The following is a 15,159-nucleotide window of genomic DNA, read 5'->3' as shown; positions in this document are numbered from 1 at the left end:
AAGAAAGAGGTTGTGACGCCGTGCCTGAGTCTAGACGTTTCACAAGAGCAGTATATGTTTAGGATTATTTGGCCAAACACACGAAATATTTGCGTTTAATAATAGTAATAAAATTAAATACATAAAAGTAAAGTCAAGCTTTGAAATTGTAGGTTGTAGTCTTGTAGAGAAGGGACAGAAGAATAATCAATAGCAGGTCTGATTTGGCCGCTGAGTAAATGCCGGTGAAACGTCTTTGTCAATGAACTGACTTTCATTTAAAATAATTATGTCATTACTTAGAGTCTAGAGTCTCTAGACCCATCCTTGTTTTGGGCTTGCTGAATTAAAGCAGTTTAGCATGACAAATAGTACGTAGTACACTTATTACTATTAGTCCATAACTAAAACAGTTATTCATGTCATATATTTTGGAATTTGGATATTAAACTAGTTTTGTAAGACAAAACACTTTTAATTATTTTTAATTTAGTAACACTTCTTGCAATAGCGTGACCAACTTCGTTTTTAAAAATTAACAGATATCAATGGCACTATCATGGCACTATATATACATATATATATATATATATATATATATATATATATATATATTTTTGTGTGGGTAATGATAGACATGAGAAATAAAAATTGGGCAATGGATTGACGTATCGGACAGGAAATAATAAATAGCATTCACACATAGCATTTGAAAAATAAGACAATATGGAATTAATGTATGAAAGAAGCAACTCTTGTCTATATCTGATGTGTGGCTCACAAAGTCGGACTCCATTGAATTCGTGGAATTCGTATACAAACTTGTCTTACTCGTATTTATTCCAGACAGAGAGACATTTAAGCGTACAATTTCAAAAAGATAAGATGGGCCTTGAGGCCTAAAACTAACCACAACTTTCATTTATTAAAAAAAAAAAAAATCAATGTGGGAATAAGGATAACAATTAGAAGAGATGAAAGTGTTTTGGTACATAAACGGGACGTCAAAGTGGGACTTTTCTAATTGTTGATATGCCACTTGTCCATTAGTTATAAATTCAACTTAAGTGATTTTTTTTATTTTTTTTTTACTAATCTTATCAGTCTTATGTAAACTGATAGTTCGGTATAATAGTAAAATTCAAATTTCGCTAAACATTTTAGAATAACGTACGTAAAAACGAATTTTCCTTCTATTATTTAGCTCGCGCTTTGACTTGTCGTAATTTATTATTGAAAACTTATAATGATAATTGATAACTCAAGGCGAAAAATTTTAAAGCAATTTCCAAAAAAATTACTTAGTGAATGAAAGTTTTGACAAGTCCCTATATGTACATCATAAAAAAAAATTAACAAAATGTAGTAGAGCTTGGTCCACCTAATTTCTTTGATGATCCCAAAACAGCCCTTTTTTCAATCCATTGCCAGAGAAAGTTACAGGATCAACAAGATTCTCTCCTCAGAGCAGAGCTTTCTAACCAGAGAAGAGGCATAAAAATACCAGATAGTCATAATAATCTCTCACTTCCTATCAGGAATATTCCAACACATTTCTTTTTACTTCCCAAGTTTAGATGAATTATAGATATCACATAAAATTATCAAAGCAGAATCCCAACTTGTATTTTGTAATTAGAGAGCCGAAACAATTATTTAACAGATTTATTTAACAATTAATTATAAATACATGAACACGGCATCAACAAGTTGGCAAGTTGCTCAATCAATATTAAAAAAATATGTTAATTTCAATAGAAGAAAAGCAAGTGGTTTTTAGCGTTGAGATTTTTTATTTCCCTTTGTAAAAGAAAGGGATGGAAGAAAAAAAAAACACTTATTCACATACATAATTACATCAAATTCCAATTAACCTCGAAACGGGACATCTAGTCTCTAAAACAAAGAGATCTAAGGGTAGCAAAAACACGATGAACATTTCAGCGCCATAACAATTCGAAAAATAAAATACATGAAGTGAGAAAAAAAAAAAAAATTAAAAAGCACTTATGATCATATTAATGGTTTCTGTTCTCCTCTTTTAACTCCAAACCCTAACTCTCTCTATATATGACAAAAGACTTGCACAAAATTATTACCAATAAAGATCCAAACCATCACCGTCTTCATTGCGTGCCTTAAATCGGTCGAGATCTGCGTTTCCCGGCGACGGCAACGGAGACTGCCGTCTTCGGCCGCCGATTCTTCCCCGCCGGCTTCCTGAACGCGCCGCATAGTCCACAGGCCGAGACTCTCGGCGACGGAGGTTCGATCGCCGGCGAGACTCGTCCGGTCCGGTATCCCCGTCCGCCGTTAGATCGGCTCCGCTCGACGGTGTTGATTGGAATTGGAGGCTTCGTCGAAATCTCCGGCGGCTTCTGATCTGACTCCGACGAGCCTTGATCTTCGCGATTTTGCTCACTCTGCCTCTCCAATTCCCTCTGCGCTGCCTTGTTTATCTCTTCCGTCAAAAACCTGTCGTCCCACACCATCCCCGACGAGCCTTGTCTCCTGAACGATGTCGTAGATCTTTGCAAACCAGCCATTGTTGTTCTCCGAATCTCTCTCTCTCTCTTTCTCTCACCTCTCTCTCTCTAACTTCGTTCTCTCTCTAAATTCTCTCTCGATCTTTCTAAATTGAGTCTCACAATGTGAACTATATTAGTTAGTTATAATGGTTTTAGTTGATTAATTTGTTATTTTAGACGACTTAATTATTTTCAGTATAAATAAGCATAGGGACAGGGGATAAGGGAAGAGAAAAGGTCAGAACATGGATGCTCAGTCAACAATTTTTATTTATGTATAATATTTTTAGGTTTTATTATTATTATTAATGTGCTGACCGTAACATGACACATTGGTAAAGTAATGTATCATTAAACTTATTATATTGAATTCCCAAGGTATCATATTTTAATTTAATGTGACTCATTATGAATCATATCTCATTTTTCTATATAAAAAAATCATATTTCATGATAGGTTAAATATTTATTTTACTCTCCCGTCTCTATACTTAGTTAGTTAAGGATGACAAATTTTACTTATTTATTTATTTATTGTCGACTCAATTTTTTTAAAAAAATTAAATAATAGATATTTTTATCGAGTAAATAAATAATATATTTATAATTTAACGAGTTCCCAACTTCGCATTCATTGAATTTTCAATTTGTACTCGATAACTTAATACTCGATCTTTTAGCTTTTTTTAAGAAAAATTGTGAATATAATCACCAAAATCAAACAAATAAGTTACTCGAAATACGAATAGAAAAGTACATGACATGTCTTTAACATTGTATTTTTTTTATTTATAATAGTGACTAAACAGGTATCTCACATATATATCTTTAATTAAATTGACCCGTTTTAATAATTACGTAAACGATAACGGATGAAAACGAAAAAGAATAAAGTTAACAGAATAGATATATTCGACCTTACATGTGCTTGTTACAATTTTTAACTATAGTATATAAAATTTATCAAATTGCGGAGATCATGAAGACGATAATCAAATAACTTTTCGTAATAGTAATCATGATCATTTTATTTGGTGGGTTTTGCACCGTCCGTACGCGTGATTAAGTTTAAGTGGGTGTTTCTCTCGTGTTTGTCCACCAAAGCTGACCTGGCTTTGGTTTGGTCATCATATGAAGCATTAAAACTTATTTTTTGCTTTTAGCAAACTAGTGTGCTTAACCGTTGAATCAAATTAGAGTGGTTTAATTTCTTCAATTTTCAGCTTCGTGTGTATGACCTAATTTTTTTTTTTTTTTTGGCTGGAAATTAACAACGTATACCAGGAAAGGACATCAAGCTTAAGAGGCGTATTAGCGATTAATTAAATTAGCGGTGGCTTTGCAATTACGTTTTGCTATCATTACTTGTGGCACTTGTTGATTAGTTTTTAGATTTACACATGCCATTTTTAAAAAGCTTTGATGATGTGAGATGATGAAACATAGCTTATCTGTTTGAAAAAGGAAATCGAATAAACCGGAACTTGAGTTGGAAGGCATTCTTACTTGCATTATCTATTTTTCAATTTTATTATTGTTGCTGTTTTCCTCGTCACACCTATATTTTTCACACCGCCCCTGCTTTTTTTATTTATCAATATTTTTCATTAAATTGGATTGGATCGGATTTTTTTAGTGATCACCAAGTTTTTAACCAATCTGGTATAGTTATTACCAATCCGAATTTCAAAGCGTGATCTTATATGAATTTAGGCGGTTTGGAATTAGTATCCTGAGTTTAAAATGCCAATTTTTTTTTTCTTTGAAGAGAAAACAAATAAATATGTTTATGTAAATCGTTAATATGTTTACGTTAAGACGTCAGAAAAGTGGATTTTTAACAACTAATTTGAGACAAAAAGATGTGCTAGAAATTGAAGGCTTAATAAACTTTTCCCATACAGGCCTTGCTTTCAATATTCAAACATGCCAGCTAATTTTAATAAATAAATAATAACATGGCAGCTGAATTTGTAATTGTTAATTGATACCCCTTATTCGTTGGCTTTACTAGATTGTATAAAAGAGATGAAGATGAAGAAGAGTTGATGGTATTAAATATTGGGCAAACCAACATGATCATGAACACGAAGAAGTTGTGCAAAATTAAAGTCCAAACAAACACAATGTATGATGAACTAATATGCGAAGGGTCATTTTCATTATGATCGCATCGACGCCACTATCATGTCGCTTTGACAAAAAAATAAAATAACTGAATAATTAATAATAAAAAATTGAATAAATAACCGAGGCATATCCAACATATGTCGTGCCATAATTCATCAAATTATTATTCCATGTTTCCATTCATTGTTTGGGCTTTAACAACCCACTACAACCTCACTTCCCCACTTTAATATGTGGCAATTGCTCATTTGATCTAAAATACACACATATAATTTGAAATTTTTAGAAAAGATATCATTTTAAAAGACTAATATTTCTAAGTTGGAATGAGGTACGTCATATATGCTTTATTTGTTGTATTTTTTTCCTTCAAAGTTAGAGACTTTCTATTATTAATTAAAATCTATATTAATATTTTAGGATCTAAATACTAGTTATATATATATATATATATATAATTTATAATAAAAAATAATTATTACATTTTAGTATAATAGATTTCATATGATATCATTTTAATCTATATTATAATCTATTATATTAAAATTAAAATTATCATATGAAATCTATTATTAATTATATTTTAGGATCTAAATACTAGTTATATGTATTAATTTATAATAAAAATAATTATTACATTTTAGTATATATGTGAAAAGTGCATTTTTTTGTTTTATTTCTTCCTCCACATCCACATTATTTGATCAAGTTATATTTCCACTTACGACTAGATTCGAGCAATTTCAAGCATATGAAAATATTTTAGATTTTTATTCAATTTAAAAAAGTTAAAATGTTAGATGAATGAGATTTAAAAAAAAATTGAATATGAAGTCCATTAATCAGTTAGATTTGTTTTCAAACGTAGTTCGATTGAAACACGTTAATTATATCAAGAGTAAGAGTAATGTGTTATTTTAATTTTATGTGAAATGATAGTTAATAATTATATTTTTTGTTCGTGTCTTGCAATTTATATATATATATATATATATAAATAAACAAGGCCTCATTTTTAATATTTGCCAAAGGACACAATAACCATCGGGCCGACCTGGTAATTCTTTTATAATGAGATTTTTAACGACGGTGAATTGGGACCTGATATCGTTCTTATAGTGCCATCTTTGAGCCATGTTTCGTTACAGTGTGTTGTTGTGGGGCAAAACAAAGGCCTTGTGTGCATCGTGAGACACAACGTGTCCCCGATAATATCTCAACAGGCCAGTTTATCGTTGTTTAAACTTTTGGCGGTTGGAACTCAGTAGACTCCAAACAGCAAACCATACCAACTGAGACTGGGCTTGAGGTCCGAATCGGAGTTTTTGGACTCTTCCATCATATGGATTTTTATTCGTTAATTTGTTTGATTTTTTATTTTATTTCGTTTTCTTTAGTATAATATTCAACACCAACAAAATATAAATAACATATTACAAACTCTTAAATTTGTCACTCAAACATATGTAACCTATTAATATTAAAATTGTAATTACTAGTTATATATATTTAATTATCATATGAAATCTATTATTAATTATATTATTAAAATGATATCATATGAAATGCATTATTAATTAAAATCTATATTAATATTTTAGGATCTAAATACTAGTTATATATATATATTAATTTATAATAAAAAAAATTATTACATTTTAGTATAATATATTTCATATGATATCATTTTAATCTATATTATAATCTATTATACTAAAATCTATATTAAAATTAAAATTATCATATGAATTTTATTATTAATTATATTTTAGGATCTAAATACTAGTTATATGTATTAACTTATAATAAAAAATAATTATTACATTTTTGTATATATGTTAAAAGTGTATTTTTTTGTTTTATTTCTTCCTCCACATCCACATTATTTGATCAAGTTATATTTCCACTTACGACTATATTCGAGCAATTTCAAGCATATGAAAATATTTTAGATTTTTATTCAATTTAAAAAAGTCAAAGTGTTAGATGAATGAGATTTAAAAAAATTGAATCTGAAGTCCATTGATCAGTTAGATTTGTTTTCGATTGAAACACGTTAATTATATCAAGAGTAAGAGTAATGTGTTATTTTAATTTTATGTGAAATGATAGTTAATGATTATATTTTTTGTTCGTGTCTTGCAATTTATATATATATATATATAAACAAGGCCTCATTTTTAATATTTGCCAAAGGAAACAATAACCATCGGGCCGGCCTGGTAATTCTTTTACAATGAGATTTTTTTTAATATTTGCCAAAGGAAACAATAACCATCGGGCCGGCCTGGTAATTCTTTTACAATGAGATTTTTAACGACGGTGAATTGGGACCTGATATCGTTACTATAGTGCAATGTTTGAGCCATGTTCCATCAGAGTGTGTTGTTGTGGGGCACAACAAAGGGCTTGTGTGCATCTTGAAACACAACGTGTCTCCGATAATATCAACAGACCAGTTTATCGTTGTTTAAACTTTTGGCGGTTTGGAACCCAATAGACTCCAAATAGCAAACCATAACAACTAAGACTGTGCTTGAGGTCCGAATCGGAGCTTTTTGGACCCTTCCATCATATGGATTTTTATTCATTAATTTGTTTGATTTTTTTATTTTATTTCTTTTTTCTTTAGTATAAGAAATATAAATAACATATTACAAACTCTTAAATTTGTCACTCAAACATATGTAATCTATTAATATTAAAATTGTAATTACTATATATATATATTAAAGTAGCATATGAAATCTATTATTAATTATATTATTAAAATGATATCATATGAAATGCATTATTAATTAAAATCTATATTAATATTTTAGGATCTAAATACTAGTTATATGTATTAATTTATAATAAAAAATAATTATTACATTTTAGTATAATAGATTTCATATGATATCATTTTAATCTATATTATAATCTATTATACTAAAATCTATATTAAAATTAAAATTATCATATGAATTCTATTATTAATTATATTTTAGGATCTAAATACTAGTTATATGTATTAACTTATAATAAAAAATAATTATTACATTTTAGTATATATGTGAAAAGTGTATTTTTGTTTTGTTTTATTTCTTCCTCCACATCCACATTATTTGATCAAGTTATATTTCCACTTACGACTAGATTCGAGCAATTTCAAGCATATGAAAATATTTTAGATTTTTATTCAATTTAAAAAAGTTAAAGTGTTTGATGAATGAGATTTAAAAAAAAATGGATTGAAGTCCATTGATCAGTTAGATTTGTTTTCAAAAGTAATTTGATTGAAACACGTTAATTATATCAAGAGTAAGAGTAATGTGTTATTTTAATTTTATATGAAATGATTACATTTTTTTTCATGTCTTATATATATATATATATATATATAACCAAGGCCTCATTTTTAATATTTGCCAAAGGACATAATAACCATCGGGCCGGCTTGGTAATTCTTTTACAAGGAGATTTTTAACGACGGTGAATTGGGACCTGATATCGTTACTATAGTGCCATCTTTGAGCCATGTTCCGTCACAGTGTGTTGTTGTGGGGCATAACAAAGGGCTTGTGTGCATCGTGAGACACAACGTGTCTCTGATAATATCTCAACAGCCCAGTTTATCGTTGTTTAAACTTTTGGCGGTTTGGAATCCAATAGATTCAAAACAGCAGACCATACCAACTAAGACTGGGCTTGAGGTCCGAATCAGAGATTTTTGGACTTTTCCATCATATAGATTTATGTTTAATTCGTTACGGAATACTCATCAAATCGTTGAGATTGTGCAGTACCGTCAAGATTGGGGTAATCATACCACATTTGCCCGTCTGTACATCTTCGGCGGTGGTTGGAAAGACATAAACGGGTTGGACGAATACGATAGATTCAGCATAGGAAAATATTTATTCGAAATAGAAGCGTTAGGATCTGCCCAGTGATCGAAATGCCACATGTTGATATAGTGTGGAAATCTTTTGTTCCTCTTGACTTATTAGAAGTGATTTTGGCTGAAATGGCCTATAATACGAGTATGAGTATGCGTGTGCGAAAATGTGACTTTTTTTTATTATAAAAGAAAAAAATATACATTTGCCTAAAATACATGAATAAAAGCTCTATTTTTTCTCTTCTAAAAATATATTTTCGCTCTTAAAAAATGGGCGTTATTTAATCAATTTCAAGCTTGATTATAAAGAACTAACCAACATTTTATTTAGGGTAATTAAGCTAAGTAGCCTCCTGAAAATAGCCAATTTATTTTTAGCCAACGTTCTGTAAATAAGTGGTAAATAGTCAGGAGGATTTATTTACAACAAAAATTGGCCGAGACTACTCTTCCATTTTCCCGCCCACTATCTTTCGGGTCATTAATACGTGATCAGCTGTAATATTTGGATATTAATGCACGCGAAAATCGAGGAGTAATTAAAACCATCAGCTGCGTTCACATTAACACGCAACCGCTCAAAAAAATTGTTTAAAAAAAAAAAGATGCCCAAAAATCGCAGAGAAGAAACTGCTCAAATTTGAACCGGAAAAAAGATTCAACACCTTTATTTACAATCGAAATCGAAACCCATAGAAGAAATACAGCGACGACGAAGAAGAACGAACACGGGTTAGTAAATAAATAAAAAATACGATTTGTATCGGTCTTGTTTTACTGCTCTTCAGGAAAAAAAAAAGAAGAGAGAGATTTGGCCACCATCAATGCCGAGCCCGAGCACCCCCCTCCTCTCTCTCTCATCGTCATCGTCTCCTTCATCTCCTTCTCCTATCTTCTTTTTCATTCCTTGCGCGCCATCAATGGCCGAGACCGAGCACCACTCGCGCGTGTTCCAGCCGAGAAAAAGAGGACAGCCACGAGCCGCCGAGGATGCCGGACCGAGAGGAGACACCGGGAAATGATGCGTAGAGCACCGGAGAGTTGATGACACAGCCATAAATCGTCCTCCTCTCCGCGATCTGCGTCCAAGGTCCCGATTTGCGACACTGCGAAGAACTATTTTTTTTTTCCTGGTTGTTGTTCATAGAAAACATATTTACAGTATATCCGTGTAAATAAGAAGCATATTTACAGTATATTCATTGTAAATACACAACATATTAACAGTATATTCATTGTAAATAAGAAGCATATTTACAGTATATTTGAACTGAAAAAAAATTCTGGAAATATTTTGAGCACGAAAATTCTGGAAATTATGAATATATGGAAGACAAAATAATATCAATAAATGAAGAATATATTTACAGAGTTTAACCACGAAAATAGATACTAATTACCTAAAGTCAACGCTAAAAACTTCCAAAAACATAACAATAAATGGGCTATTAATTTTCAAAATCTGCAGGAAATTTCAAATTTCAAATTTGAAAACTTCCCTATTCGGTTTCTGCGAATTAAATAAGGGCAAAAGTGTAAACCTAATTTAATTAATAAGCTGCCACGTAAGCAATATGGCTATTTACAACATATTAACGAAAAGTTGGCCAATTTTAAATTGCTACACTTTCCGTGGCTTAAGCAGCCAATTATTTGTTTTATTTATTTGAGTAAATTAATACTTTATCAAAATTAAAGTATATTTATAAAATTAACGTATGAATATATTAAAAACAATAATCTAAAATATTATTTAATTAATGGAGCAATGTCACCAAAATATATAGCTAGATTTTAAACCAGATTAATCTAACGTTTCAACCTAACTTACATTTGTCTTTTGCGGCCCAAGTCCCATTCTAAATTTTGGGTTCACTTAATTATCTCCCCTCAAAATCTCCAAGCAAAAAGAATAGAAAAATCTCCACAGAAACACAGCAGAGGAGAAGGAAAATAAAATGGGAGTGACAAAAGAGCAAGTGAAATCTTCGTTGACCTCAAAATTGAACCCTACTCATGTCGTAAGTTTTTCTTCTGAACCTCCAACGACTCAGATTCTCACTCAAACCCTGGTTATTCGGTTGTTTTATATTATTGCCGATAATCTGTTAATAGTTAGCTCATATTTAACTGCAATTCTCCGAAGGCAAAGTGGTTTTACTTCCAAATTTGCGACTCTCGTTCTATAATTCATGAATCTTTTCCCCGATGTCCAATACACGAGTTCGCTGGTCTGACTCTATGAAGGAAATTAGGGCTTTTAATAGTTCAGTATGTTAATTTAACACACTAATCGTTTCAATAACGACTGTTGAGATGTAAGTCAAGATAGTTGTCTGGGTTGCTATAATCCGGATTAAATTAGAACGCCAAATGAAATTCATTTTTCAGGGCTTCGTATAAATCGATAAAAATGTAAGCTTTTCATATTAGGGATATTTGGTATGTTCATTTCAGTTGATGCCACACAGCTATGGGACATCTGGTTTTCATCGATCTGACTGTATGACAATAGCAAGTTTCATTGTGTTGAATTAGTGACCAAGTGTTTTCCAATTTAGCGCCTAACTTTACATCGGTGGATAGCCAAAATGTGTGATTAGATTTAGATGGAGATTAGGGCATCCTTGCCGCTAGAATCAAATTTTAGATATGAAGTAGATGGAATTAGAGGAGAGAAAGTTGGGAAAAATTTAAAAAGAGACTAAGAGGAGAGATTGCTTAATTGGATCACGATCATGGCCTGGTTGTAGCTTAGTCGAATTACTGTCGCGAGCCATTGCTTTGCTGGAATAGATAGGACTTTGCTAATATTATTACATGGTTTTGCTTGTGCATACGCATGAATTCAATTTGGAATCCTTTTAAGAGTGTCACTTTTCGAACCCCTTTTCCATTCCAAACACCATTCTCTTTCGTGATGGTGTCTCTGTTACATGCTCATAGTCATAGTCTTAATAAACCTGCACTACTTTCATATTTGTATTATTATCAAAATTTAAATTCAGAGCTATTGAGAGAGAAGGAGAGGTACTAATTGTTGCTTGCTAGGAAAAAAGATTCCTAGAGAATTATAATAATTGGCGGATAAGTTAGCGGTTAATCTAGAATACTTGAAAATTGTATTATCCTGTAAATCAGAGAGGTTAGTAGATTATAGAGGGCATGGGAATTATATGAGAAACTAGAGTAATGAAGAAAATTCCCATTTAAGAGAGCACATAAATCTCAAAAATCCAATATCACCCATTGAATATTCTTCTGTTTCAATCTCAGTGAGTTAAAAAAAAAAAATACCAGTTCGTATCATTGTTCAATGCTGATATTAGACTGCTATAGTAGCAATGGATGTTCCTCTTTGGCTTGTATTGCCATAGAATTTTCCAAAACTTTTTTTTCATGCAAATTATTTCACACGGCACTTTTGCTCATTATTCATTTTTTTTTGTCTGTCTGTTTGTTTCGAATTTCAGGAAGTGATTGATACATCTGGCGGGTACGTGTCCGATCCCTCGTACACTTCACTTCCAATCTCACCAGATTGATTTCATGTTTAGTGATTGAATTTTTACACTCTGGTGATATTATTATAGATGCGGAGCGAGCTTTGTGGTCGAAATCGTGTCTGCGCAGTTTGAAGGGAAAAGGCTTCTGGAGAGACACAGGCTTGTGAATAGTGCTCTTGAAGAAGAGATGAAGCAAATCCACGCCCTCTCAATCAAGAAAGCTCTGACCCCAGATCAGTGGAAACAACAAGACTCTGAGAATCCCAAATCTGCTTCCTAGATCACCCACTGTGTTTATTTAGTTGCTAATATGAAAACTATACTGCTTCTTATGTGATGTGGAAAAGACATTTATGTAATGCCCTCAAGTATTACCGTATTTACAATGAGAGAGCTTTATTTATTGATTTTTTTTTTCCTTCCCTTCTCGTACATCGATGAGGTCTTGTATTCTTGTGGGTGTTTTTTTTTTTGGGAAAGCTCAATGGTCAAATGGTCTAGAGTCTCAAGTCTCAACCACATGTATTTTTTTCGGCCTATCCTCTAAACTAAGACATAGGAAATTTGGAACTAGCTCGGAAATAATTTATACCGTAACTGCCCAGATTTTTCTTTTACTTAAACTGAAGTACGTAAAAGAAGACAAATAACAAATAATAATAAATAAATAAAAAAATCCAAAAGCGAACAATACTTCCAGAGAAGAAAGAAACTCGAACTGAAAAGCTAGTTTGGTTGCTGTGTTTTTTTGTTGTTTTTTTTTTCTTCTTCTTTTCTATCGGCCATGGTCAAAGGAAAACAAAACGTGAAGTAGTAAGACCATCCAATCCATGGCTATCTCGATTTGCCAACCAATCTTTCCTTTTCACCCATTAAACGAAACCCCAAAGCAGATGAGAACCAGAACCAGCAGGTTAATCCAAGCCACTAATCCAAAGGCCGTTATAGGAGGACTTGGTTACTATATTCCTTTCACACCACTGCCCAGTTTCACAGCCAGGGCTTCGGAGCCGATTTCAGGTCTGCTAGAAGAAGAAGAAGAAGAAGAAGAAGAAGAAACACTTGCCCAAATCAAAATGCAGCTTTATCAATCAGTCAAAGGTATGTACAATTATTGTGACTCGTCTTGGGGAATTTTGTAATATTTAAACTGGATTTTTTTTTCTCTATCTTAAAAGAAATAAATAGAGGGATATTTGGAGTTCCTTCTGCCAAGAAAGCAGAGATTGAAGGTCTTGTGAGGAAATTAGAGTCTCAGAACCCAACTCCTAATCCCACTCTGAACCTGGATAAGGTGTTTGTACAAATGAGTGGTCTATAAAATATGTTTTATCTTATTTATTTATATGTTTGAAGTTTAAGGCACTATTTTTATTTTAAAGGTTGTTGGAAGATGGAAGCTTGTGTATAGTACAATCACAATATTGGGGTCAAAGAGAACAAAGCTTGGACTGAGAGATTTAATATCCTTGGGAGATTTTTTCCAGACTATTGATGTTTCTCAGGTATATACTGATGTCTGATTATTATTACTATTAATATTTTGTCTTCATTTTCATTGTGACACCAATGTTTTGTGATCATTTCCAAAACTGGAGAGCAAAGCAGTGAATGTGATCAAGTTCAATGTGAGAGGGTTCAAAATGCTTGATGGCCAATTAACCATTGAGGCCTCATTCAAGGTTTCATCAGAATCAGTTAAACACTCTTGACCCTTTTTTTTCTTTACATTTCCTTTTTTCTTTTTTTTTTCATGTTGTTCTCATATCTTATTAAAACCAAACCCTTTTGTGGATAGTGAGATATCATCCTCAGTAACTTGTTTTTGCTTCGAGTTCTACAGAGAGTCGCCATTGATTACGAAAGTTCATCAGTCACGCCCGATCAGGTAACTAGTACTATTTCTTTTCTTCTTAATTTCACTCCTATCAATTCGACTAACTTGAGTTCTTCGCTTCGACAAACTAGTTGATGAATGTGTTTCGGAAAAACTACGATCTTCTTCTCGGCATCTTTAACCCGGAGGGCTGGCTTGAAATCACGTATCCTAAACCAGACTGTGCTATATCATAGCTTCTGTATCTGACCTTGTTGAATTGAGATAGTACGGCTTTGATTTTTTTGAATCGTTGAGTTGGTTTGTGCTTGTTTCTTGACCCGTACGATTTAGATATGTCGACGACACAATGAGGATAGGAAGAGACGACAAAGGCAACATTTTCATTTTAGAGAGACCAGAAGAAGATGATTCAACTATGAAGTGACACGTTTCATTTTTGCCTTGATTCATTTCTTTGATTCGTTTCTTCTTTAGATATTCTTCTTCATCTTCTCTTCTATGTGCTGAAAAGATGAAACGATTGCAAATAAGCAAAGGCATGAATGAAATCTTGGTTAAAAATTGATAGCACTGTTATAAACTATAATGACGTTTGTATAGCTCACCTCACCTTACTTTTATTTCACTTTCAATGAATATGTTATTATTAAATCACTATCATGTAGTTTATCATTATTATAAATCTACGAAAAAGACTATTTAGACAAAAGAAAAAAAAAATCTAAAGTAGAAATTAATGGGAATTGATAATAAAAACTTGGATAAATTATAAAGATAAAACACTTTATAAGATGTCTATATCTACCGACTCTAAATATAATTAAATATAAAAAAGAAGACAAAGGACACATTTATTAAAATAAATTACATATAGAGCAATAATATTCGAATGCATAAAAATAAAATACAATTTACATATAAATATCAGACATATATGAAAAGTCAAGTATAATTATCTATTTTATATGATATAATTTTATCATTTTAATAAAACAGAAAATACAAACTCGACATTATTAAAACAAATTTTAAAATCGATATTTCACTTCTCAAAAAAATATAATTAAATATAAAAACAATTTTTTTTTTAGATAATTAAAATAGTAGTTTAATAAGCTATCTTTTTTTTTAAAGTCTTACTTTATTTAGAAAATATTTCATGAAGTCGAAGTAAATTAAATAAATTATTTTAATTACTTTATTTTTTCAGTTTGGTTTAAGTAAATTAAATTAGTTGTTGATTTTATTTACTTCGGCTTCCTATGTTATGTTTTTTTTTTACAGAAATGCTTT

At 31.4% G+C, this 15,159-nt stretch overlaps 3 protein-coding genes across 3 annotated transcripts; 2 read left to right on the top strand and 1 right to left on the bottom strand.

The window, feature by feature from the left end:
- Positions 1 to 1,734: 1,734 nt before the first annotated feature.
- On the bottom strand, positions 1,735 to 2,688 carry LOC149386668 (uncharacterized protein At1g15400-like). The gene has a single exon (XM_089624871.1). The coding sequence runs from the start codon at positions 2,523 to 2,525 to the stop codon at positions 2,118 to 2,120; it is 408 nt and encodes a 135-aa protein (XP_089480997.1). The 5' UTR covers positions 2,526 to 2,688; the 3' UTR covers positions 1,735 to 2,117.
- A 7,701-nt stretch (positions 2,689 to 10,389) lies between these two features.
- On the top strand, positions 10,390 to 12,433 carry LOC149386667 (BolA-like family protein). Its single transcript, XM_089625965.1, has 3 exons — positions 10,390 to 10,541; positions 11,994 to 12,016; positions 12,114 to 12,433. The coding sequence occupies exons 1-3, from the start codon at positions 10,479 to 10,481 to the stop codon at positions 12,304 to 12,306; spliced, it is 279 nt and encodes a 92-aa protein (XP_089482091.1). The 5' UTR covers positions 10,390 to 10,478; the 3' UTR covers positions 12,307 to 12,433.
- A 208-nt stretch (positions 12,434 to 12,641) lies between these two features.
- LOC149386666 (Plastid-lipid associated protein PAP / fibrillin family protein) lies at positions 12,642 to 14,520 on the top strand. The gene is made up of 7 exons (XM_089625964.1): positions 12,642 to 13,127; positions 13,205 to 13,320; positions 13,409 to 13,531; positions 13,625 to 13,723; positions 13,870 to 13,914; positions 13,995 to 14,068; positions 14,197 to 14,520. The coding sequence occupies exons 1-7, from the start codon at positions 12,857 to 12,859 to the stop codon at positions 14,288 to 14,290; spliced, it is 822 nt and encodes a 273-aa protein (XP_089482090.1). The 5' UTR covers positions 12,642 to 12,856; the 3' UTR covers positions 14,291 to 14,520.
- Positions 14,521 to 15,159: the final 639 nt, after the last annotated feature.

This window comes from Urtica dioica, chromosome 9 (assembly GCF_054948205.1).
Source record: "Urtica dioica subsp. dioica isolate 48M chromosome 9, U.dioica_male_clone48M_v1_H2, whole genome shotgun sequence".
In the NCBI taxonomy this organism is placed as follows: Eukaryota; Viridiplantae; Streptophyta; class Magnoliopsida; order Rosales; family Urticaceae; genus Urtica; species Urtica dioica.
Note: the sequence above shows the minus strand (reverse complement) of the source record. Positions and strands in the feature narration are given on the sequence as shown.

What these genes read in the sequence shown, in the direction of transcription:
- LOC149386667 (XM_089625965.1), top strand. Translation starts at nt 10,479, where the DNA reads ATGGGAGTGACAAAAGAGCAAGTGAAATCTTCGTTGACCTCAAAATTG. An exon ending in AATTGAACCCTACTCATGTC is followed by an intron (nt 10,542 to 11,993) that starts GTAAGTTTTTCT and finishes TTCGAATTTCAG; the next exon opens with GAAGTGATTGATACATCTGG. An exon ending in GTGATTGATACATCTGGCGG is followed by an intron (nt 12,017 to 12,113) that starts GTACGTGTCCGA and finishes ATATTATTATAG; the next exon opens with ATGCGGAGCGAGCTTTGTGG.
- LOC149386668 (XM_089624871.1), bottom strand. Translation starts at nt 2,525, where the DNA reads ATGGCTGGTTTGCAAAGATCTACGACATCGTTCAGGAGACAAGGCTCG.
- LOC149386666 (XM_089625964.1), top strand. Translation starts at nt 12,857, where the DNA reads ATGGCTATCTCGATTTGCCAACCAATCTTTCCTTTTCACCCATTAAAC. An exon ending in CATCAGTCACGCCCGATCAG is followed by an intron (nt 13,915 to 13,994) that starts GTAACTAGTACT and finishes TCGACAAACTAG; the next exon opens with TTGATGAATGTGTTTCGGAA. An exon ending in GAGGGCTGGCTTGAAATCAC is followed by an intron (nt 14,069 to 14,196) that starts GTATCCTAAACC and finishes CGTACGATTTAG; the next exon opens with ATATGTCGACGACACAATGA.